At 37.6% G+C, this 20,264-nt stretch overlaps 2 protein-coding genes across 2 annotated transcripts; one reads left to right on the forward strand and one right to left on the reverse strand.

Annotated features, from left to right (window-relative positions):
• The first annotated feature begins 1,183 nt into the window (after positions 1 to 1,183).
• On the forward strand, positions 1,184 to 11,023 carry LOC145766958 (glycoprotein endo-alpha-1,2-mannosidase-like). Its single transcript, XM_082578679.1, has 8 exons — positions 1,184 to 1,488; positions 1,910 to 2,081; positions 2,836 to 2,928; positions 8,101 to 8,210; positions 8,796 to 8,872; positions 8,946 to 9,152; positions 10,224 to 10,394; positions 10,735 to 11,023. Exons 1-8 carry the CDS (start codon positions 1,192 to 1,194, stop codon positions 11,021 to 11,023), a joined length of 1,416 nt encoding a protein of 471 aa, XP_082434805.1. The 5' UTR covers positions 1,184 to 1,191.
• Positions 11,024 to 11,144: 121 nt separating this feature from the next.
• Positions 11,145 to 19,790, reverse strand: LOC145766959 (zinc phosphodiesterase ELAC protein 1-like). Its single transcript, XM_082578680.1, has 8 exons — positions 19,658 to 19,790; positions 17,973 to 18,134; positions 17,266 to 17,392; positions 16,626 to 16,774; positions 16,317 to 16,526; positions 15,574 to 15,677; positions 14,470 to 14,672; positions 11,145 to 11,292 (listed from the first exon to the last, which is right to left on the reverse strand). Exons 1-8 carry the CDS (start codon positions 19,707 to 19,709, stop codon positions 11,145 to 11,147), a joined length of 1,155 nt encoding a protein of 384 aa, XP_082434806.1. The 5' UTR covers positions 19,710 to 19,790.
• Between the last annotated feature and the right edge of the window lie 474 nt (positions 19,791 to 20,264).

Raw genomic sequence — 20,264 nt, forward strand, 5'->3', positions numbered from 1 at the left:
TTGGTTTTGAATCTTTATTTTCGGAGAATCGGAGTGACAAAGTCTCTGAGGTTTTTTCCCAGTAGTTTTGCATAGCCCACTTGTAAAAGCTTTGAACCACTGACGCAGGGTCCGTTAACGAGACTTATACAAGATCGTATAAAAAATAAATTATCATTGGCAAAGTTACAAGACTGTACAATGATGTCAAATTTTTTGAAACGCCCTGTAGCCTATTTGTATAGTGGCTCAGGTTTAACAATTGTTATTAGGCCAAGTGAGAAGGTTCTGTTCTGGTTTATGCTCATTTGATTGTAGCCTAAAAATCTTCATCCTCGCTTCTGGATATTGAAGTTGTTTGGGATCGAGATTGTCGGAGTGAAATCCTGGCCAATGTAAATTTGGTTTTTCTGGTCCGATTTTAGTTGACTATTGTCAGTCAGATGGAATGTTTCTCTTTCAAACTTACAGATGTCACCACATCAACAATCGGAAACTTCACTCTGTTAAACTCGGTGACGCCTGACCGGGCCTGCGTCAGTGGTTCAAAGCCTTTACAAGTAAGCGAAACTGCCAGGATTAAGCTCTTGGAGAAGCTTTCTCCCTCAATCAAGTTAATTGTTTACGAAAGGCGTTTACTGTAGAGTAGGCCTACTTCGGAGCATTGTTGTGTGACATTTATCTGGCAAAATTTGGCAACACTGATTGCTGATACTGCTCATTTGCTGAGCAGCTGATTGAAACTGCCTGAAAGTTTAAAGTTATTTGACAAGTTGCAGCCAATGGTTCGTGGTGCAATTTCAAAGGGTAGACTCTCACAAAATATGAATCAATGGTTTATTTATTAAAAACGACATAAATTTGAAATAGATAGAATGCAAGCTTGCTTTGTTTTAACAAAATGGCCAAACAGTGTAGCCTACTTACTGGTTTGTAGCCACTCTGGAAATAATTGCACAAAACCATTTAAGAATAAAATAAATTATATATAATATAGCATAAAGTAAAATTAACTTACCAGGAATAAATGTATAGGTTACTCAAAGATACAGTAAGAAGGCTGCAATCATTTGTTAGCCTCATAAAGTTTAATTCAAAATTTTTCAATGAACATTTGTGTTGAAAATAAGAGTCAGGTGGACACCACAATAGACATAATGAAGTCATATTATCTACGTATATCACCATATTTTTCACAGGTTTTTATAAATTATGGTGAGATTATATCGTAGACGAAGTCACGTTATTTTAATTGTAGTAATTTTATTGTTTTTTGCTATCTTGTTATTTCTTAATGCTCGAAATAAAGTTGTTTTGAGAATGAATTCTGAAACAGCCTTTTCCTCCTTGAAAGATGCTTTGAAAGAAGATGGTGGAATACCAGGGATATTAGATCCTAACAATGAAAATAAGCTTTTAAATCAAGATCTCACCAAAGACAAAATTAAATCAACTGACAATTCAGTCATGTCTACGAACCACAATAAATTTGAAGCAAACGAAATTAATGTAAGAATTGTTTTCTATAGAGTAATGATTCCAAAGTGGATTTTCATAAATTAATTTCTATATATTTATAATAGGCTATTACTTTCTTCGTAAATGCAATGGAGCTTAAATTATATTATCTGACATCAAACAATGTTTAAAATAGTTAACCATGCAATTGGAGTTATTTGTCACTTGACAACTAAACCAAATATAATAAATTAAGCAATGAGAGTAGTGAGAATGCAATATACAGACCAAAATATCCAGTTTTTCAAAATTCTCTCATGAAAATTAGCGTACCTAAAAACCCTGTAGTTATGATGCCGGGTGCCAAAAATTGCTTCATGACAACAGTGATTTTATACTTCTATAAAATGGTTCATTGAAGTTACAATGTATTGCATCATTATCTTTTTTATTGCGTATACAAAATGTACAGAAACGAAAAACTATTTTCTACAATGTGCATGGATTTTATTATGCTTGGTATGGCAGTCCAAAATTTGATGAAAATTATTATCACTGGAACCACCAGTTCTTACCTCATTGGACGAGTCACATATCGAAAAAATATGCAACTGGGAAAAGACATGTCCCTCCAGATGACATAGGTAAGAAGAAACATGAATTTGATACTTATGAATGGTACTCAAGCATAGGACTTTGAAAGATGCAAAATACAGGGTATAATTTCAACAAAGTGGCTATTTTTACACACTTGTTGTCATGGTTACAGTCAGGTGTTGCCAGAGTTAGAATTAAAGTTAGGAAGGGTTATAGTTAGGAATAAGGTTAGGGTTTTGATCTTTGCCCAGGACTAAAAAAATTTCCAAATACAAGTTTTTGTTTTCAACAGCTTTAAACTTTTCTCAAATTAGGGCAGAATTCCTTATCTGGCAACGCTATTGAGGCTATATTTACACTACGGTAAATGTAGCCACTGCCTAATTTCAATCAGAAGTTATTACAAAATTTGTAATCTTATGACTGGAGTAGAACATCTGGTTTTGATATAACAGCAATAGTAAACAAGAAAAGGTTGCAATTGTTCTGAAGCCTTTAAGCTATGGTAAGAATGAAGAAATTGATTTGACAAAATGCTGTGGCCGTCTTCAAAACACTCTAACAAAAAATGCAAGTCTGTTTGTGTAATTTATAATAATTTGAGAATCTCATCAAAAAGTTTTCAAAGCCAAGATTCTGTAAAATGTTCTTCAAACAATTTCTGATAAACCGCTACCTTAAGCACATGCAAGTAATTTTGTATATGTGTTGTATATATATAAATAAATTATTTTTATTGTGTCGGAATTATTTTGGAATTGAATAACTAGCAAATGTTTCTTTTCAATTTTCACATCCCAGGTGCTAATTTCTACCCTGAATTGGGGCCTTATAGCTCAAGTGACCCAATCGTGTTGCAGAAGCATATGGAATACTTTGTTCAAGCTGGCATTGGTGAGTTAAAATATTTTCATGAAAAAGAGCTGCAATGATTTGTTGCGCTTGCACCGGTTAGTGAAAGCAGTTATGAAAACTTATGGGGTATTAGACTTACAACTTGACACATGTTTTTGGTACATAGGTTGGTTCTATTCTTTATATATCGCTCACCTAGAACCGAACTATGTTATGTCCAATTTTTGCAAAAATCACTTTTTCAACTTTTCTTGGGTTTTGGACATAGCTCTATCTCAGTGGTTCTTAACCTTTTTTTCCCCAGCGCCCCTTTTCAGAGATTTCCATAGTCTGGCGCCCACCATAATATAAGGGCTGTAGCCTACTAATGACATTTTCTTCCAAGACTATAAGGCTAGCCTACAGCCAGTAGTAATTAGTTATTAGTTAGTAAGAAAAAACTAGTTTAAGCCGATGTTAGTTTTAATACTAAAAAATCAGCACAGATGTGCCTTAAGGCTCTTAACTTAAAAGTCTTAAGGCACATCTCTGCTGATTTTTTAGTAGTTAGTAAGAGTTACACTAATAACCATTATTGACTGACTATTATTATGACCAGTCCTTATGGTTTGCTTGCACTGCCTGCCCGCTGTCCCTGCCAAAAGCTGACCACAAAATGCCATTTACTTACTACAAGGAAAGGGAAACAATGCCCATTATCAACAACAAAGGCCATGCACAACACCATCCGACGTCCACGCTTGTCGGATGGTGTTGTGCATTGTGCTGTATAGGCCAACATAGAATGCTCTGAGAGAGAATCACTACTTCCCTTGTTAAACACAATCTCTATACTGTATATAGCTCCTCATCCTCGGTGGATTCTCGTACCCCCAGCAGAACTACTAAAGCAAATTTGCAGTGAGGAAAATATCGTTACACCTTCTGAATGTAGCGCCCCCTATAACGCCCCCTGAATATTTCCGCCCCTCTAAAAGTTAACAGCGCCCACTAGGGGGCGGTAGCGCCCAGGTTAAGAACCACTGCTCTATCTGATGGCATGCTCAGATTTCTCTTATGTCAATTATTTTAGCTTTTAGCCTATGTTAAGTCCAGCAGAAATTTCAAAATTTTCAAACAGAACTGTGCTATGTCCTTCCCTGGACTTAACATAATGTCAACCTATTAACTGTGTCTGGACATAACATAGTATGTTGGACTTAAACTAGTTGCTACTTTTGACTGATTGAAAATGCTGGACATAATACATGTTGTGAAAAGGTGATCTTCTGGTTGATGTATTGATGATAGATTCTCAGCTTATTTTTGACATTGTGTCACTCAGGGATGACACAGGCTGTGTAAGGCTGGTTGCTATGGGTCATTTAAAACCAATCCTATCAGGGTTGTTGGTATTTTACCCGACCCAAAAAAACCCGGGTGGGTTTTTTTAATAAAACCCACTTAAAAAAACCCAAAAAAACCCATAAAAAAACCCAGAGCATCATATTTGTCCAGTTTTTATTGGAAAATTAAAAAAATTTACAAAAACACTACAAGGCACTTACAACAAACTTTAAATTAGGACTTAAGGATGTGATTGTGAAGTAATTTCCAAGAATAAACTGAAAACGCAGTGGATATTGCACAGTACACAAAAATCAAGTAATGTCACTTTGTGTATACTACACTAAAACTCATTTATGCAAGAAGGCCTTAAGTTAAATTGGTGAAAGTACTACTCTACTGTAGTCTGTATATATGATGTGAAATGCAATTTAGGAGGCTATTTACCAATTACAGATTCTGGATTCTAACGCATGGCTGTTTCAGAGCATTTGCCTAATTGGCCACGCAATCGCTCAATTGCTCATCCATTACTATATATAATATATATATAAATGATAAAAAATATTTAAACATGATGGCATAAATGCTCCTTGCCTTCAAATCTAAACAAATGATGCAATAATGTGATTTCTACCACAGTAGCATCAACTTGGTATAGAAATCAGTGGATGATGCAACATCCAACTTGATCTTGAAACTAATGGATGATGCAACATTCAAGCAACAACAGCCCTAGTGCATTATTTTATTGAGTTATGCAAGCGTGTACTGTGAGTGAAAGGCACTTCACTCGTAAAAAGTAGTTTTGAGGTGAAATAAGCATGAATCTACCTTTTTTTGCATCTTTTTTAAAAAAACCCAAAAAAACCCGGGTTTTTTAAAAAAAACCCGGGCGGGTTGGGCTTTTTTAAAAAAAAACCGGGTTTTTCTCAACCCTGAATCCTATCATAGTGACAATCACTGATTTTAGCCAAGTTGTTGACTTCAAAAAATTTGTGAATGATTCACCACAATACTCACATATCATTCGAGGCTCAACTTTTGATTCTGGGGTCCACGTCTTTTAGGCGCAGACAGTTAAGCGCTGGTCAAATAGGTGCGCACACTGTGGCATCAGGATATTTAGGTGCACAGCACTGTGGCGTCCACTCATTTAGGTGCTATTCCTAGTAAAGTCTGCAGATTGTATCAGCTCAGGTTTGGCAAAACCTAGTCGGAGTTTTGACGAAAAACTAAGTTATTCTTCACTCAAGCCTACCACCCGCTTGAATATAGCCTACGGTATATTTTTTACTAAAGCATTGCCAGATACAGCAGCTTCACTCACTGAAGCCATGACTAACCACAAATAAATGCACGCGCATTAACAAAACAACATATTTTTTTTTCAATATAACATTTTGTGTGAAAAGCATTGCCCTACCTGCCAAGCTGATACAATCTGCAGACTTTTCTAAGAATAGCATGTAAATGAACGGGTGCCACAGTGCTCCGCACCTAAATATCCTGACGCCAGTGTTGTCGCCTATTTGACCAACGGTCCAACGCCTAACTGTCTGCGCCTAAAAGACTTGCTCACTGATTCTGACGGTGAAAAAATACTGTGGACCAAGATTATGCAATTAAAGTTTTGCTAGGTAAATCCAGTCAAGCTATACTTCAAGTACAAATATTCAGAGTCGTCTTTCAGTGAGATAGACTTCATAAAATCAAGTCGACAGAGCAGCAGACGACTTGCAACTGAATTTTCATTGCCGTTATGGAACTACCCAAATGTTGCAAATCACAGCTGGCAGTAAAAAAGGACAAAAAAGCCGATTTGATAAAATTATGCAAAAAAACCTCATTCCTCCACACCACCACCACTTTTATGCAGACATTCCAGAAGTAGCTGAACAGTGAACACCAATGCTAGTTTTGCTTTTGTTTCAGCTGGACTCATCTTGACTACAGTACTCAAAAGAACTGTTGAAAATTCTGAGACACTAAGTATCAATTTTGCTGATATTTAGGTTGCAGAGTTCTTATCTTTCCTTATAATAATAATAATAATAATTTATTTGCATCAGACAAAGCTGTCCATATCCAAAACAAAACAACAAAATAATACACAAACTGCAAATGCACAAATAACGAACAACAATAATTATAATTTCATACTAATTATAATTATAATTTCATTATGTTGTTTGTTCGTTCTGTAGATACTGTTAGAAATTAGCATAGAGATTTTATTTAACCATTCCTTGAATTCTAGTTTCATGAATGCATCACTGGTTTGTGACAATGATTAAGGTTGTCAGATCAACTAATTTAGTAAACACAGTATTGTTTAATAACTTACAGCAGTGATTCCCAACCGCGGCTCTTAGAGCCGCATGCGGCTCCAAGCTAGCCTTCTTGCGGCTCTCGTTGACCCCTGAAAATCCCACAAAAAAATATAAAAAAATCTATTTATAATGACTAGGGCGATTATTTTATGACTTGTCAAAATTGTTTGCGAAGTCAAAATTGTTTACAAACTGTATTGTCGTTGTGTCGTAGAGGTTGCATTGTCAGTGAAATTTTCATTTTACAGCTTACACAGTGATTTCAGGTTGTTTTTTTGAAAACAAGAAAGTGAATCTAAGAAACAAGCCCAAAACAGGCAAATCAACACAAAGACAAGCCCAATAATTTGCAACCAATACCAATTAGCACAAAGCACGCATAAAGCACACATAGGCTATCCGCTAAAGCACACGTTAATTACTTGAGTGTTTTCATGCGGCTCCATACGTACTCTGAAGTTTGAAATTCGGCCCCGACACCAAAAAAGGTTGGGAACCACTGACTTACAGTGTTATGATTGGGATGTTTTTTAATGTCCAGATGTTAATTTAGTTGAGCTGTTGGAAATTATTTCAAAGTCTGATGAAAGTTGGTGATTAGGCAGCTAAATTTGATATTCAGAAATCTCAGTTATGGTTTTATCTAACAAACGTGATTGCGGCCTTGAGCAATAAATCTTTCAGCTATTTACTAGCTAGGTTTTTTGTGGAGGCCATGTACCAAAAGTCCAAATAAGACCTGGCACATTTTATAGCACTATTGCAGAAGATGTGTAAGAGTATGGCAAAGAAACAATTGAACATAATATCACACAAGTGAAAAGATTGTGTAGTACCAAAACAGGAAATCATGGTTCTACACTGTAAAAAAGTTTACAACTGCTACCTGGATGCTTCCATCTCAATTTATAGCTCCATCTAAAATTGTTTCAATGTAAAAACAGTGGTTACAATACTTCATTCGATTTTATAAATATGCTATGTTCATTATTTTATGAAATTACCAGTTAGAATTTTCAAAACCAAACAATGTTAAGTCCGTCCGATACTTAAAAAAACACTATATTGCTCACCCTAGTGGTTAAAAAGTATCATAAATGATGCCCAACAACCAGCAAGATATTACTAGTCACACTGGTATAAAATATTGCATATATATCGGGAGATAATTTACAAAAACCCAATTCAAAATCTATTTTTCTGTTTTTCTCAAAACTTGAAAAACGGACATAACATAGTTCGGTTCTAGGTGAGCGATATAGTTAATTAATCAACTTATTTAAATTTGCCCTTCAATGGTCTACTGAGCTTCTCGTCATTGCAGTAGAATTCAACATAGTTTGTTCCTAAAACAAACAGACATGTCGTATTGGAGCAACCATTTGCCGACTGATTGATCACTATGTGCTTTGTAAACTTCAGATTTTTTTATTTTTATGAAATGTCTTGCCAAATAAAAAGCATCATGCTCTGAACAGGTGTCGAACTGGCGCCCTTTCGTTCTCATCACTCGGCTATGTAGCTGATGATTTATTACTTTTCGTTAACTCAGGGGTGCTGGCATTGTCGTGGTACCCACAGAGTCAAGCAGATTCAGAAGGAAAACCGAGTGACCATTTCGTTCCAATTATCCTTGACAATGCTGCCAAGTATGGTGTCAAGGTGGGAAACTGTAGTTGCGTCGACAGTAAATCGCTCAAGTTGGTGACCTTCTAAATTTCTAAAAGGATTTCAAGTTTCGGGCTTAGACTAGGGACGTTTTACAAACAAGCCTAGTTTTATTGGTTCATAATCAAACAAGTCACTAACAGCTCAGCCTGCTTGTTTTTCACTTTTTCCTGTGTTTGTAGATACTTCTTATGATTTCAGTTTCTTTGTATTTTCGTTATACCAATCGGTGAATGGCAATACAGCAATCCCCGCTTATTAAAAGCATACGATACTTCGGGATCGGACGATTTTGGGCCTATGAAGCGGGGACGATTCTCTGCCACTCCTACACATTCAGTAATTCCGGAACGGACCAAATTGGGCTTAATAAGCAGGGACTATTGCTGTTTCACATTTTTGCCGATTTGTATCTTTAAATTTGAGATCAATGATTTATCGGTAAAACTTCATTGGTGTTTGCTTTCTTTTTGCTTACGAGGCGGTGCTACTGGTGTTTGCCAAAAACTTTCACAAATCTAGTCCGCGCCGCTGCTCTTAAATATTCCACATATTGTAGTGAAAGTTACCATTTTGCAGGTATGTTTCCACATCGAACCTTACAAAGGAAGGAACGCCTCCAGTGTTGCTGATGATATTCGCTACATACTCAGAAAGTAAGGTACTATATCACATTGTAACCTTCTATACATGAGTAACCCACAGCTAAGACAAATTTATATTTACCAGGTACCAACACCACACTGCTTTCTACAAAGCAATCAATTTAAAAAAAGATTCAGAAAAATTGCTCCCCCTGGTCTACGTCTATGACTCGTATTTAACACCTGCAAGTGAATGGAGGTCGATCCTCAGTGATGATGATCCTCGGACGAGCATAAGGGGAACGACAAATGATGCGATTGTGATCGGTCTTCTTGTAGAAGAAAGTCACAAGTGAGATTTCACCATTTAATACTTGTTTTCACACTCACTTGAGGTAGCGTACGCTGACCTGTTTACTTTATTGCTGCGGTCCGTATTTATCAAACTTTAACAACATTTTGTCGGTTAGTTTTGGATCTTTATCCTCGGACTGACAAAGCCTTGATGGGTCGGTAGCCACTTTAACAAGTCGAAATTCTGCCACTGCGAGTGACTACAATGCAACCGCCAATCAATCAGAACATGTTATAAGAGGCTACCGTTCAATTGTGACCCTTCTAGCACTCATCCAGAAAGTTAATGCTTGTTTTGAACTTTATTTGGTAATTATGATACAGAAGAAAAAGAGCAATAGCAGTGGTGGGAATCGAACCCGCGTCAATGAAATGACTACTTTCTAACCCTAACCCCACCAGCTGACAAAAAATCCATCACTTAATTTGCTTTCTATCATCTTCTTTTCGCCATTTTTTACGTCACTTAAACCGTAGCTTATGATTGGTTGGCGGTTTCATTCTAGTCAAGTTTAGTGGCAGAATTTCGACTTGTTAAAATGGCTACCTGATGGGTCATTCCTGGTTATTTCGCATACTTGCAGCGGCTCTTGACGCAGGGCCGGTTACCGAGATTGGCAGAGTGAAGTTTTCCGATTGTTGAAGTGTTGTTGCCGGGGAATTATTCCATTCACTAGGTGCCGCTGAATGGAGAGAAGTTCTGAAATGCGTTGCTCAAGCGCACACCCCGAGAATCGAACCAGCGCCGCGTGATCTTGAGCCGGGCGCGTAGCCACTGAGCTAACGTTGGGTTCTATAGTTTGCTTTTCTGATTAAAATGAGACCAACTTTAGAAAAATCGATTGCGCATTTATCAAGCCATATTTTTGTGATCACAAACATTGTCTAACGTTTGGTGTATTAATGGAGTAGTGAATAGTTAGCTAAGTGACATTATTTCGATGTCGGCGGACGCTGCAATTTGAACAAAACTCGCTGGCTAAACCAATTAAATGTGGTCTGGAGGAAAAACACTTCTTTTTGTACTTGACGCAGTTTTATGATTTTGCCAGAAAAACTTGCTTTTCAGACGAGACATCTCAGCCGCAAACTTCGACGGCTTCTACACTTACTTTGCCTCGTCTGGGTTCAGCTACGGAAGCAGTCATGAGCACTGGTCTTCCCTTTCGCAATTTGCCAATCAAAATAACTTGCTGTTCATTCCAAGTGTCGGCCCTGGCTACATTGACACTAATGTGAGGTACCGTACAGAAACAGTGTTGTCTTGTCAGCGACACACATTTTCAGAAAGTCACAAATTTCATTTTAGCAACTGATTCTGTAGGAACCCTGGAATTATAGGACAAATCTTACCAAAATGTGAGAGGGTTGAGTTCAGTAGCTGTCAAAAAATTTATTCTGTCGCCTGAAAACATTACTGAATGTGCAAAGTCAGATTTTTAGATGTAATTTAACAATTCCAGGTGTCCCACAAGGTGATCTCATGCTTGCCGTCATGATTACTCACTTTGACGATCACAAATTTTAACACTTGCGTAGTTCAGTAAACGTTAGCGCTTACAAACAATGTCATTCCACAGGCCTTGGAACGGACAAAACACAAAGCATCGTCAAAGAGGAAATTACTACAACAGGGCCTGGGGAAAAGCTTTGCAAGCTCATCCAGACTTTGTTTCTATTACTTCGTTTAACGAATGGCACGAAGGGACGCAAATAGAACCGGCCGCAAGCGATAAAAAGCCAGTTTACGTGGAACATGTACTGGGAAGCCTGCATGGAGGTTATTTCAACTACAAGACTTATGACTCGGATCCGAATATGTATCTTGTCCTCACAAGGACATGGGTTGAATCGCTCAGTAAAATCTGAGATCAGTTCCACAATCCCATATTTATTTTTCTCTTTTACATCTTTCTGATGCGTCCGCGACTTTCGCAGACGAAATTATTCACCGAAGTTACCATCTACCAAGAATGCTTCTCTGCGTCCGTCATCGCGCTATCCTCCGTTTCACGTTGAGAATAAGCCCATCATATGCAGCCACTACCGGGCCTTGGAAAACCGTCCGAGCTTCATCTTCCAACACGTCTGTAGTCGCATCTCCTTCTTTTACTTCATGTGTTGACTTGTGTTTGTACCTGAATTGCAGTTTTATTGTAATTTCTCTTATTTGCATTGCAATTTTATGAATACTTGAATTTTGTGCAGGCCACCAGCTACCATTGTTGCTGTTATTTTTGAAAGCATCTAAGCAATGACCAAGACAATTTTGGTTTGGGTGTGTTTTGGCAGGAATCTTAAAGCACATAGGGGAACGTTCAAATATTACGTAACGCTTTTTTTTCCGAATTTTTGACCCCCCCCTCCCCCATGTAACGCCAACGTAACGCTTTTTCACTACGAATTCAGCACAAAAAACTACCATTCCGTACTCGAAAGCGTTACGTAACGTTTTGCTTGAACCCCCTCCCCCCGATGTGACGCTAACGTAACGCTTTGCATAAACCCCCCCCTCCCCCTCGAAGGCGTTACGTAATATTTAAACGTTCCCTAGCCGTATGCAGTGTTGGGCGCGATAACTCATTTTTCAGTTAAGCGATAACGATAATCGATAAACGAAAAATGCCTAAATCGATAACGATAAACGATAAATCAAAAAAAAGTTAAGCGATAACGATAAACGATAAATTATCGCCGATAATGTCCGATAACGATAATTTTTTTTCTTGATTAGCGCTGCTCCACCCCATGCAGCACGAACTGTTTTCATCAACATGACGAAAAATCGAGCATAATGTACTGTAAAGGGACAAAACTTTTTGTAAGTTATGCATGAATAGAATCATAACAGCTGCAGTAGGTATCGAATCTTCAACCTCTTGATCCAGAATCAAACCACTGAGGTAACCGCCGTGCTTATAATTATACCTTCAGATACCAGTTGGATGCTTTTATCAATTGAGTTCATGATTGAGTTACACTGCCGCTTACGTGCAGTAGGCAAAATAATTAAATCAAATGAAAATACCATAAAAAATTCCAAACTTTGTATTTTGCTTTCTACAGGCTGTTTACAGCAAAGTCAGCAATAATTGAAAAAATTCCAAAAAACGCAAAATGCTTGAAAATTTATCAGTAACCGTAAGCGTTATTGGTAGTAAAAATGTGCATACTGTGAAATCCATCAAGCTTGTCAAATTAGGGAACGTTCAAATATTACGTAACGCTTTTTTTCCGAATTTTTGACCCCCCCCTCCCCCATGTAACGCCAACGTAACGCTTTTTTTAATCCCCCCCCTCCCCCATGTAACGCTTTTTCACTACGAATTTAGCACAAAAAACTACCATTCCGTACTCCAAAGCGTTACGTAACGTTTTGCTTGAACCCCCTCCTCCCCGATGTGACGCTAACGTAACGCTTTGCATAAACCCCCCCTCCCCCTCGAAGGCGTTACGTAATATTTGAACGTTCCCTTAGTCGTGTTTGTTCAAGAACAATAACATAATTATCGTAATTTACTGATAATTTCAGAAAAAATTTTCTGTTTTCTTTGTGAACACCATCATTAAAGCAATGGCAGAACGCTGAGTTGTTGAGATAAGAATTACAATATAGGCACTGTATTATTAGTGGGAATAAAAATATTTGATTGAGCATTGGCTATGTCGCATAGGTAAATCGTCGTCGTATCCAGGTCTACGCCCGGTGGTTGAAGATTTAGATTAAGTGGACGGGAAGGCAAGGAAGCCAATCTTCATGTCTACCTTCAGGCATGCCTTTAAGTGTCCTGCCCTTTCGATTGCCGTTCCAGCGCCCTCACCACTCGGCTATGCAGCATAGGTAAATGAGAAAGGTTATACTGTATTTAGCATAATTTTACCACGCAACTGGATACACAACTGTATGCTCATGAGCGGTGTCGAACCGGCGCCCTTTCGATTGCCGTTCCAGCGCTCTCACCACTCGGCTATGCATCATAGGTAAATGAGAAAGGTTATACTGTATTTAGCATAATTTTACCACGCAACTCGATGCGCCTATTGTCATGCAAAAACTACTGCAAGATGCAAAAAGTGTGATGTCGGTCTGCATGTCAAATGCTTCAAGCAATATCATATTCTGCAATGACTTGTTTCAGTGATGGTGTCGCGAAAGACCATGTTTCCGATGTAAAAGCGGCCTCGTAATGCGACACTTTCATAATGCACTTGCCAATTTCTTTCGCTTCGCTTCAAAGGAATCTGTACCGCCTGTGCGCTTACATTTTAATTGTAAAATTCACTCGCGATTGCCGATTGCAGCAAAACAACAAGAGACTTGTTGCATGCATTTCATTGCATTGCAATTTGCAACTCTAAAAATCATTGCGTTGTCAGGGCCGTCGCTGCAGGGGGCGTGCCCCTCCCATGACAATGACCTGTGCACACACACTTCAGGCACCGAAGAAGAACTGGTTTTAATTTTAATTTCATGAACTAGGTGGCTAGTAAAAATATTACTTTTCATGTTCTTTCCACTTGTGTGTTGATCCGAAATAAAATTTATCGGCGATTAATTATCGGAGATAATCAAATATTGCCTTTGGCGATAACGATAAACGATAACTGAAAAAATAATTAAGCGATAACGATAAGCGATAAAAATATATCGTCGATAATTATCGCCGATAATGCCCATCACTGGTCGTATGTTATCAAAACGAGCAAAAAGAAACTTACTGTGCTGTACTACCACTATGACAGTATCCCCACAAATCACGAAGGATTCGATATGTCTGTTTGTACAGTACATATGACCTTGGGGTAGTCAGTTTATGTTACGTAACAAAATAGTGTCGTTTTGGGTTCAACACCGTAGCAGCTTGCACAAAAAATAAACCATGTACCCCAGTTAGGCTAACCACGGAAAAAACCAAAGTCTCGACAACCACTTGTCCAGTTTGAGTAGTTTTTATGAGGATATTCAGGAGCGAGTTTAACTGATAGGGGCCTCCCCGTGCAAAAAAGTTTTTTTGCGCCCTCGGCGCGAAAAACTAACTTGAAAGTCGCCCACACTGTTGTTAATGCCTTTACGCCAAGCTCAGTTGCAAACCTTGTGGCTAAAAATTAACCTTGAAAGAAAAAGGAGGCATTTTGCAGAAACTTCAAAGGCTGAGAGAAAATTAGGCAACTGCCCCTTCCTAAACCTGGGCCTGGATATTACAGTATTTTTGTTTCTGCGGTAATATTAACAGCTTAGAGCTAAGATTACGTTTCTTAATACTAGAAACTTTTCAGCTGCAAGCGACTGTTGCTACTGCGCAAGAATTGCTCACCTTTGACTAAAATGTGACATCACGAGCATTTCAGCCTCGGTCTTTACAGCAAAGTCAGCGGCCATTGTTGGAGTGGAATGGCCGTTGTTTACGCATCGCTCACGGTTGGCTTCTTCTAACGTCGCCTCGTGAATCAAGACATCGCATCCATGGCAGATGTCCTTCATCTTCCATGAGTTGGATGTATCTTGCAGTATAGCAACCTGGCGCACAAGTTTTTGCATTTCGCTGACAAGAATTTTACTTTGCACCAGAAAATGTTGATTTGATAGTCCTTCGCTTCACGCATTATAAATGTATTTGTAGTTTATATCTACACTAAAACATCAGCTTGGTGTCACCTACAGGTTAATAACCGAAAAAGCAGGGCTGTGGAGTCGGGCGAAAAATATACGATTCCGACTCCTCCATCTTTAGTGGGCCGGCTTTAGCGTTACCAGATTTTTCTGAAATTTTTTAATGTTTTTTTTAAAATTAATTTTATTAAATTTGTAATCAAAGTTGAAACGGCGACTTTCACAAAACTGCCAAGAACCAACACATCCATTTTTTGGTAAAGATTTAGAGCGCAATACAGAGAATTAGAAACAATATTTTGAAAAAGTGTATTGCAAACAAAATTTTATTAGTTATCGTTTTTTATCAAACCGGAGTCGGTCGTTTTTAACGACTCCAGACACGAAAAATCCCACCGACTCCACCGCCCTGGAAAAAAGACTGTTTAAACAGCTCGTAGTGTCTCTAGTCTTCAGTCACATTTTCGAATTTAGTTTTGTAGCTAAAGCAAGCTGTCGTGCTCTTTCATTTAAAAAAAGGCTATTAAAGCATGCCACAGTATTTTTCAATCAAAAGAAGGAATTTTCAATCAGTAATTTTGTTTCATCATCGCACAAAACATTAATATATATGATTTGTTGCAGGCTACTTTGCAAAACTTTAACATTCTTTTCCCAATAACTGGTACAGTACTTTGATTTGTTTGAAACTGCTCTCAAATTAGGTGATAAAACACATCGTTTCTACATTTATCTAACATCTGCAGACATTAAATCAATGTAGAACAGATGTATTTTTCTCTGGAATACTCCGGCCATCACTCGCTACCTTTCTCCCGGACTGAGGGGGGCCGATAAAATCAACAGGATTGACAATTCTTCCGTCATCGAGAGTAACCGATTCTCCATTCTTTATTCTACCAAACAAAGGTCCTGAGAGTGCATGGAGACAAAATATCTTTTTTAGTGAAAATTTAACGTGCGCGGACACTTTGCCGAAAGGAAATTTTGCCGAATAGATAAATTGCCGAAAGGACTAAGGTTGTGAACGATAGACTTAAACACATTGTGGAGAATATAGATACATATCACACAAAAAGTTTCGGAAAAATGTCCGGGTACCAAATTTAAAAGCCGTACCCGTTACAGGCATATAAATTACAGCTCATAAAAGTGATCTTTCACGTGTTACTACATCGTGCATTCAGCGGGGGGGAGGGAGGTGCATTTCATCCCTGACACATTTACAGGAGGAAATATCACAATAAATGACAACTGACAAGTAATAGTTCAAAATTTGCTTTATCATTAAGATCCTTCTTCTCGTCGAGGGTTGGAGGCGATGAAGCGCCAAGTTTCTCTGTTATAAGATTGTGAGCTTTGTGGTGGACTTAATCGTAAATATGTTTCACATATTTAGATTGACGATTCATGTGTTCATGCATGAAAGAGCCCAATCGTCTCACCATCAACTATAAAAGAAAACTGCCTAGACTATTATTATTTAGTGCAATAACTAAAAGGAAGCGAGGAAAATGCGGCAAAAATGTATTTTTGTATCTTTTCCCATACCTTTTGGTACGCCGAATTGCACTAGTTTTTCGCTGTTCAATTTCCCGGGCTTTGAATCTTCACAAATGACATACCCGAAGCTCGGAATCCGATGCTTCAGTTGACCAGCAAACACCTTCAAGCAATCGCCTTTGAAAACTGGCCACGTTTCCATAGCTTGGTCCAAGTAAATAGCCCGACCATGACCAGCCTCCGCTATATGCCGTGGATCTGAACAATTTCGGCGTTATTCCATGATACATTTCAACTGAGCGCAGGCTACATGCGAATCTAATCGCACAAAACGCTTTCACAGGTGGAGAAGAATACCTCTGGCGATATGGTCAGGATTCCACGCGCTCCAATCAGGGTCACCAACCCTCAAACCACCATATTGTTCTCTCTCTGGTATCAGCTCGTGCACGACGTATTTATACGTTAGCACAGATCTTGACAGGTTCAATGCTTCCCTTAGAAATCTAAAATTTTAATACATCATTGTTAGCAAATTTATACCAAAATTATTACCAAAAAAAGAACATTAAGATTAGCTGTCCTGTCTCCCCGTTTACTTAATGAAAACCTGACATAAACCTGAATAGGACAAAAACACCGCTGAGAAATTGCCATCATTTCAATAAAAACATACGTCGGGTAGATAACCAAAGCTGAGAGCCCAGGATGCTTGAAAAGGGATCGTTCCAGAAACAACCGGATTCTTCAGACATGATTTAAAAAACCTTGCAGCAAACCTCAAACCTGGAGATGGACATTGTAGACCACACCAGCAACCCCAAGAACGTGGGACAATGTAACGGCTGCAAAACTGTGAATAGTATGCGCAATTGCGCATAGCTGCCTAACAAAAAGTACTGAGGAGAAATTACGTACGGTGACCAATTAATTATACAGTGAGGATTATCATCATATCGATCGCAATTTACAACGTTGTGTATGTTTTGTACTCTACCTTCTTAAGCCAAGTGGGCCATATATTTCAACAGTTTTTTGAGAACTAATTTTATTGTTTTCACCCACGTCTTCACATGCTACTTCTTCATTGGGCCTGAGCGGCATAGATATCGTACACATAAGTCCTGGGAAAAAACAAAAATTAAAAGAAATTGAGCGTACATTTCAAGCATAAAACTTTTAGTTCTTTGTTCATACATTAGATTTAGACTGTTTAACAAGTGATTGTTTCACATACAGCAAGATAATAAAACAAAATTAAAGTGATGCAGAAATGGGAATCTTTATCTTCAGACTGAAAAAGCTTCTTTAAAAGCTTAATCCTAGCAGTTTTGCATTCTTGCAGGTAGAAGCTCTGAACCACTGAAGCAGACATGGTTACTGACTTTGAGTGAGTGAGGTTTCCACTTGTTGTTTCATCTCTGAATTATTCTATCCATTATACGTGGCTGAATGAACTGTCCTTGAAATTTGTTGTTCAAGCGCACAACCTAAGAGTCAAACCAATGCCACTTGGTCATTCTGTTTCTTCATTCAGAAGTAGAAAGATTCATTCAAGTACTGTAATACGGTACCGGCACCTACTGTAAGTTGTACAGCTACACTTTTAATCAACCCATAAAAGAATGCAGAAAATCCCTTACAAACCTACAGGGAATTATATAAAAGGAGCATAAACAAAACAATTGTTACTCGGCTAATTACCTGGAAGTCCAAACATGTGATCACCGTGAAGATGAGTTATAAATATTTTAGTAATGCTTCCTGGTCGAATAGTTTTTAGTTTCATCAGTTGTGTCTGAGTTCCTTCGCCACAATCGATCAACCAAACATCGCCTTCGTACCGAAATGCTATTGCAGATGCACCTGAAAATTAGACAACATTAATGCACACTTTTTTGCATCACAAAACATGTAAAAAGTAAAAAAAAAACAATGTTTTACTAAACTGGCAATTTTTAATGCCATGTATTAAACTGACACAACCATTTATTTTGACACACCACATTATGACTGGTTGTCTACGTTATTATCTGATACATAAAAAAATATCACAAAAATTATTTTACGAGCAAAGTAAGCGTGAATTGGTAACCAAACAACCAGGGTTGTCGGTATTTTACCCGACCCAAAAAAACCCGGGTGGTTTTTTTTTAAAAAACCCACTTAAAAAAACCCAAAAAAAAACATAAAAAAACCCAGAGCATCATATTTGTCCAGTTTTTATTAGAAAATTTAAAAAAATGAACAAAAACACTGCAAGGAACTTAAAACAAACTTTAAATTAGGACTTAAGGATGTGATTGTGAAGTAAATTTCCAAGAATAAACTGAAAACGCAGTGGATATTGTACAGTATACAAAATCAAGTAATGCCACTTTGTGTATACTACACTAAAGCTTATTTATGCAAGAAGGCCTTATAGTTAAACTGGTGAAAGTACTACTCTACTGTAGTCTGTATATGATGTGAAATGCAATTTAGGAGGCTATTTACCAATTACAGATTCTGGATGCTAACGCATGGCTGTTTCAGAGCATTTGCCTAAATGGCCATTGGCCACGCAATCACTCAATTGCTCATCCATTGCTATATATATAATATATTTATATAAATGATAAAAAATATTTAAACATGATGGCATAAATGCTCCTTGCCTTCAAATCTAAAGCAAATGATGCAATAATGTGATTTCTACCACGGTAGCATCAACTTGGTATAGAAATCAGTGGATGATGCAACATCCAACTTGATCTTGAAATTAATGGATGATGCAACATTCAAGCAACAACAACCCTAGTGCATTATTTTATTGAGTTATGCAAGCATGTACTGTGCGTGAAAGGCACTTCATTCGTAAAAAGTAGTTTTGAGGTGAAATAAGCATGAATCTACCTTTTTTTGCGTCTTTTTTAAAAAAACCCAAGACAAGAGTCAAAAGGCATGTAAATTTCACTCTGTGTGGAGCTACATGTACTTGAGAGGTTAACTGTTATTTTTTTATTCACTTTTTTAAAAAAAAAACGGGCGGGTTGGGCTTTTTTAAAAAAACCCGGGTTTTTCTCAACCCTGCAAACAACACAATGATTGCTTGGGATATGCTCAGGCATCTAATTTCCAGACTGTCACCACCACAGTGTCAAGGGTGGTTAAAAGCAGAAAAACTGCTGGACTTCCAAAAAGAGCAAGGCTTCAAAAAAAACCTCACAGTTCAGATGCTATCGCTTGAGTGGAAAAACTTTAGTTCTAGCACACATTGCTATTATAGAAATACAATTTTACACAATAAAGTTTGTTAAATATCATACATCAATAAATTTTCAAGGATATATGCATTTAGACCAGTATACAAACAACAGGATTCAACTACCGGTACACATGACTTTTACCTCTGCATGGGGATGGATATGCTGCACCAGTGCCAAGAAAAGCTATGTCCATTAGAAAATGTAGATTAATTTTTATGTTCAAGTGCTTCACTACCAACCTTATCCTTAATGTTTATGTCTACAACCGAACTCTACATAAAACAAAAAGTATAAGCAATCAAGGAATTTTGAATATTTCAATAATTTGTAATAACAGTTATAAGCGTATAATAAACTATTCAAAATACAACAAGTACCATATATAAGTAGCCTACTGACTAAGCTCTTGCAATGTCATGTTTAACTGAATCTAGTATCATCTCTTCATCATAACTTAGAAGTTTTCACTGTTCTGGAATAATTAGATTTAATAAACATTTTTATACAGTTTTTTATGTGTAAGTTTATGCTGACACAGTTACTGTTACTTGCCATGCCATAAACAGTAATACAATTTACATAAACAGCAATACAATTTATTATTCACCATTTATGTGACTTAATTTCCCAATAAAGAGGATTTATTTAAAATTTTGGCTTTATACAGTATTTTAAAAATAAACTGTTGAAAAAATTGAAGGAAGTAAAGCATGTTAAAACCCCATCTCGGCTGAACACACCACGCGAT

This window comes from Aplidium turbinatum, chromosome 3 (assembly GCF_918807975.1).
Source record: "Aplidium turbinatum chromosome 3, kaAplTurb1.1, whole genome shotgun sequence".
Taxonomy (NCBI): Eukaryota; Metazoa; Chordata; class Ascidiacea; order Aplousobranchia; family Polyclinidae; genus Aplidium; species Aplidium turbinatum.

Bases quoted from the DNA above. Each gene is read 5' to 3' on its own strand.
- LOC145766958 (XM_082578679.1), top strand. From the start codon at position 1,192: ATGGTGAGATTATATCGTAGACGAAGTCACGTTATTTTAATTGTAGTA. The intron at 8,211-8,795 runs GTGGGAAACTGT...ACCATTTTGCAG, and splicing joins CTGCCAAGTATGGTGTCAAG to GTATGTTTCCACATCGAACC. The intron at 8,873-8,945 runs GTAAGGTACTAT...TATATTTACCAG, and splicing joins ATTCGCTACATACTCAGAAA to GTACCAACACCACACTGCTT.
- LOC145766959 (XM_082578680.1), bottom strand. From the start codon at position 19,709: ATGGACATAGCTTTTCTTGGCACTGGTGCAGCATATCCATCCCCATGC. The intron at 16,527-16,625 runs GTATTCTTCTCC...GAAATTGTTCAG, and splicing joins TCCTGACCATATCGCCAGAG to ATCCACGGCATATAGCGGAG. The intron at 15,678-16,316 runs GTATGGGAAAAG...ATGCACTCTCAG, and splicing joins GCAATTCGGCGTACCAAAAG to GACCTTTGTTTGGTAGAATA.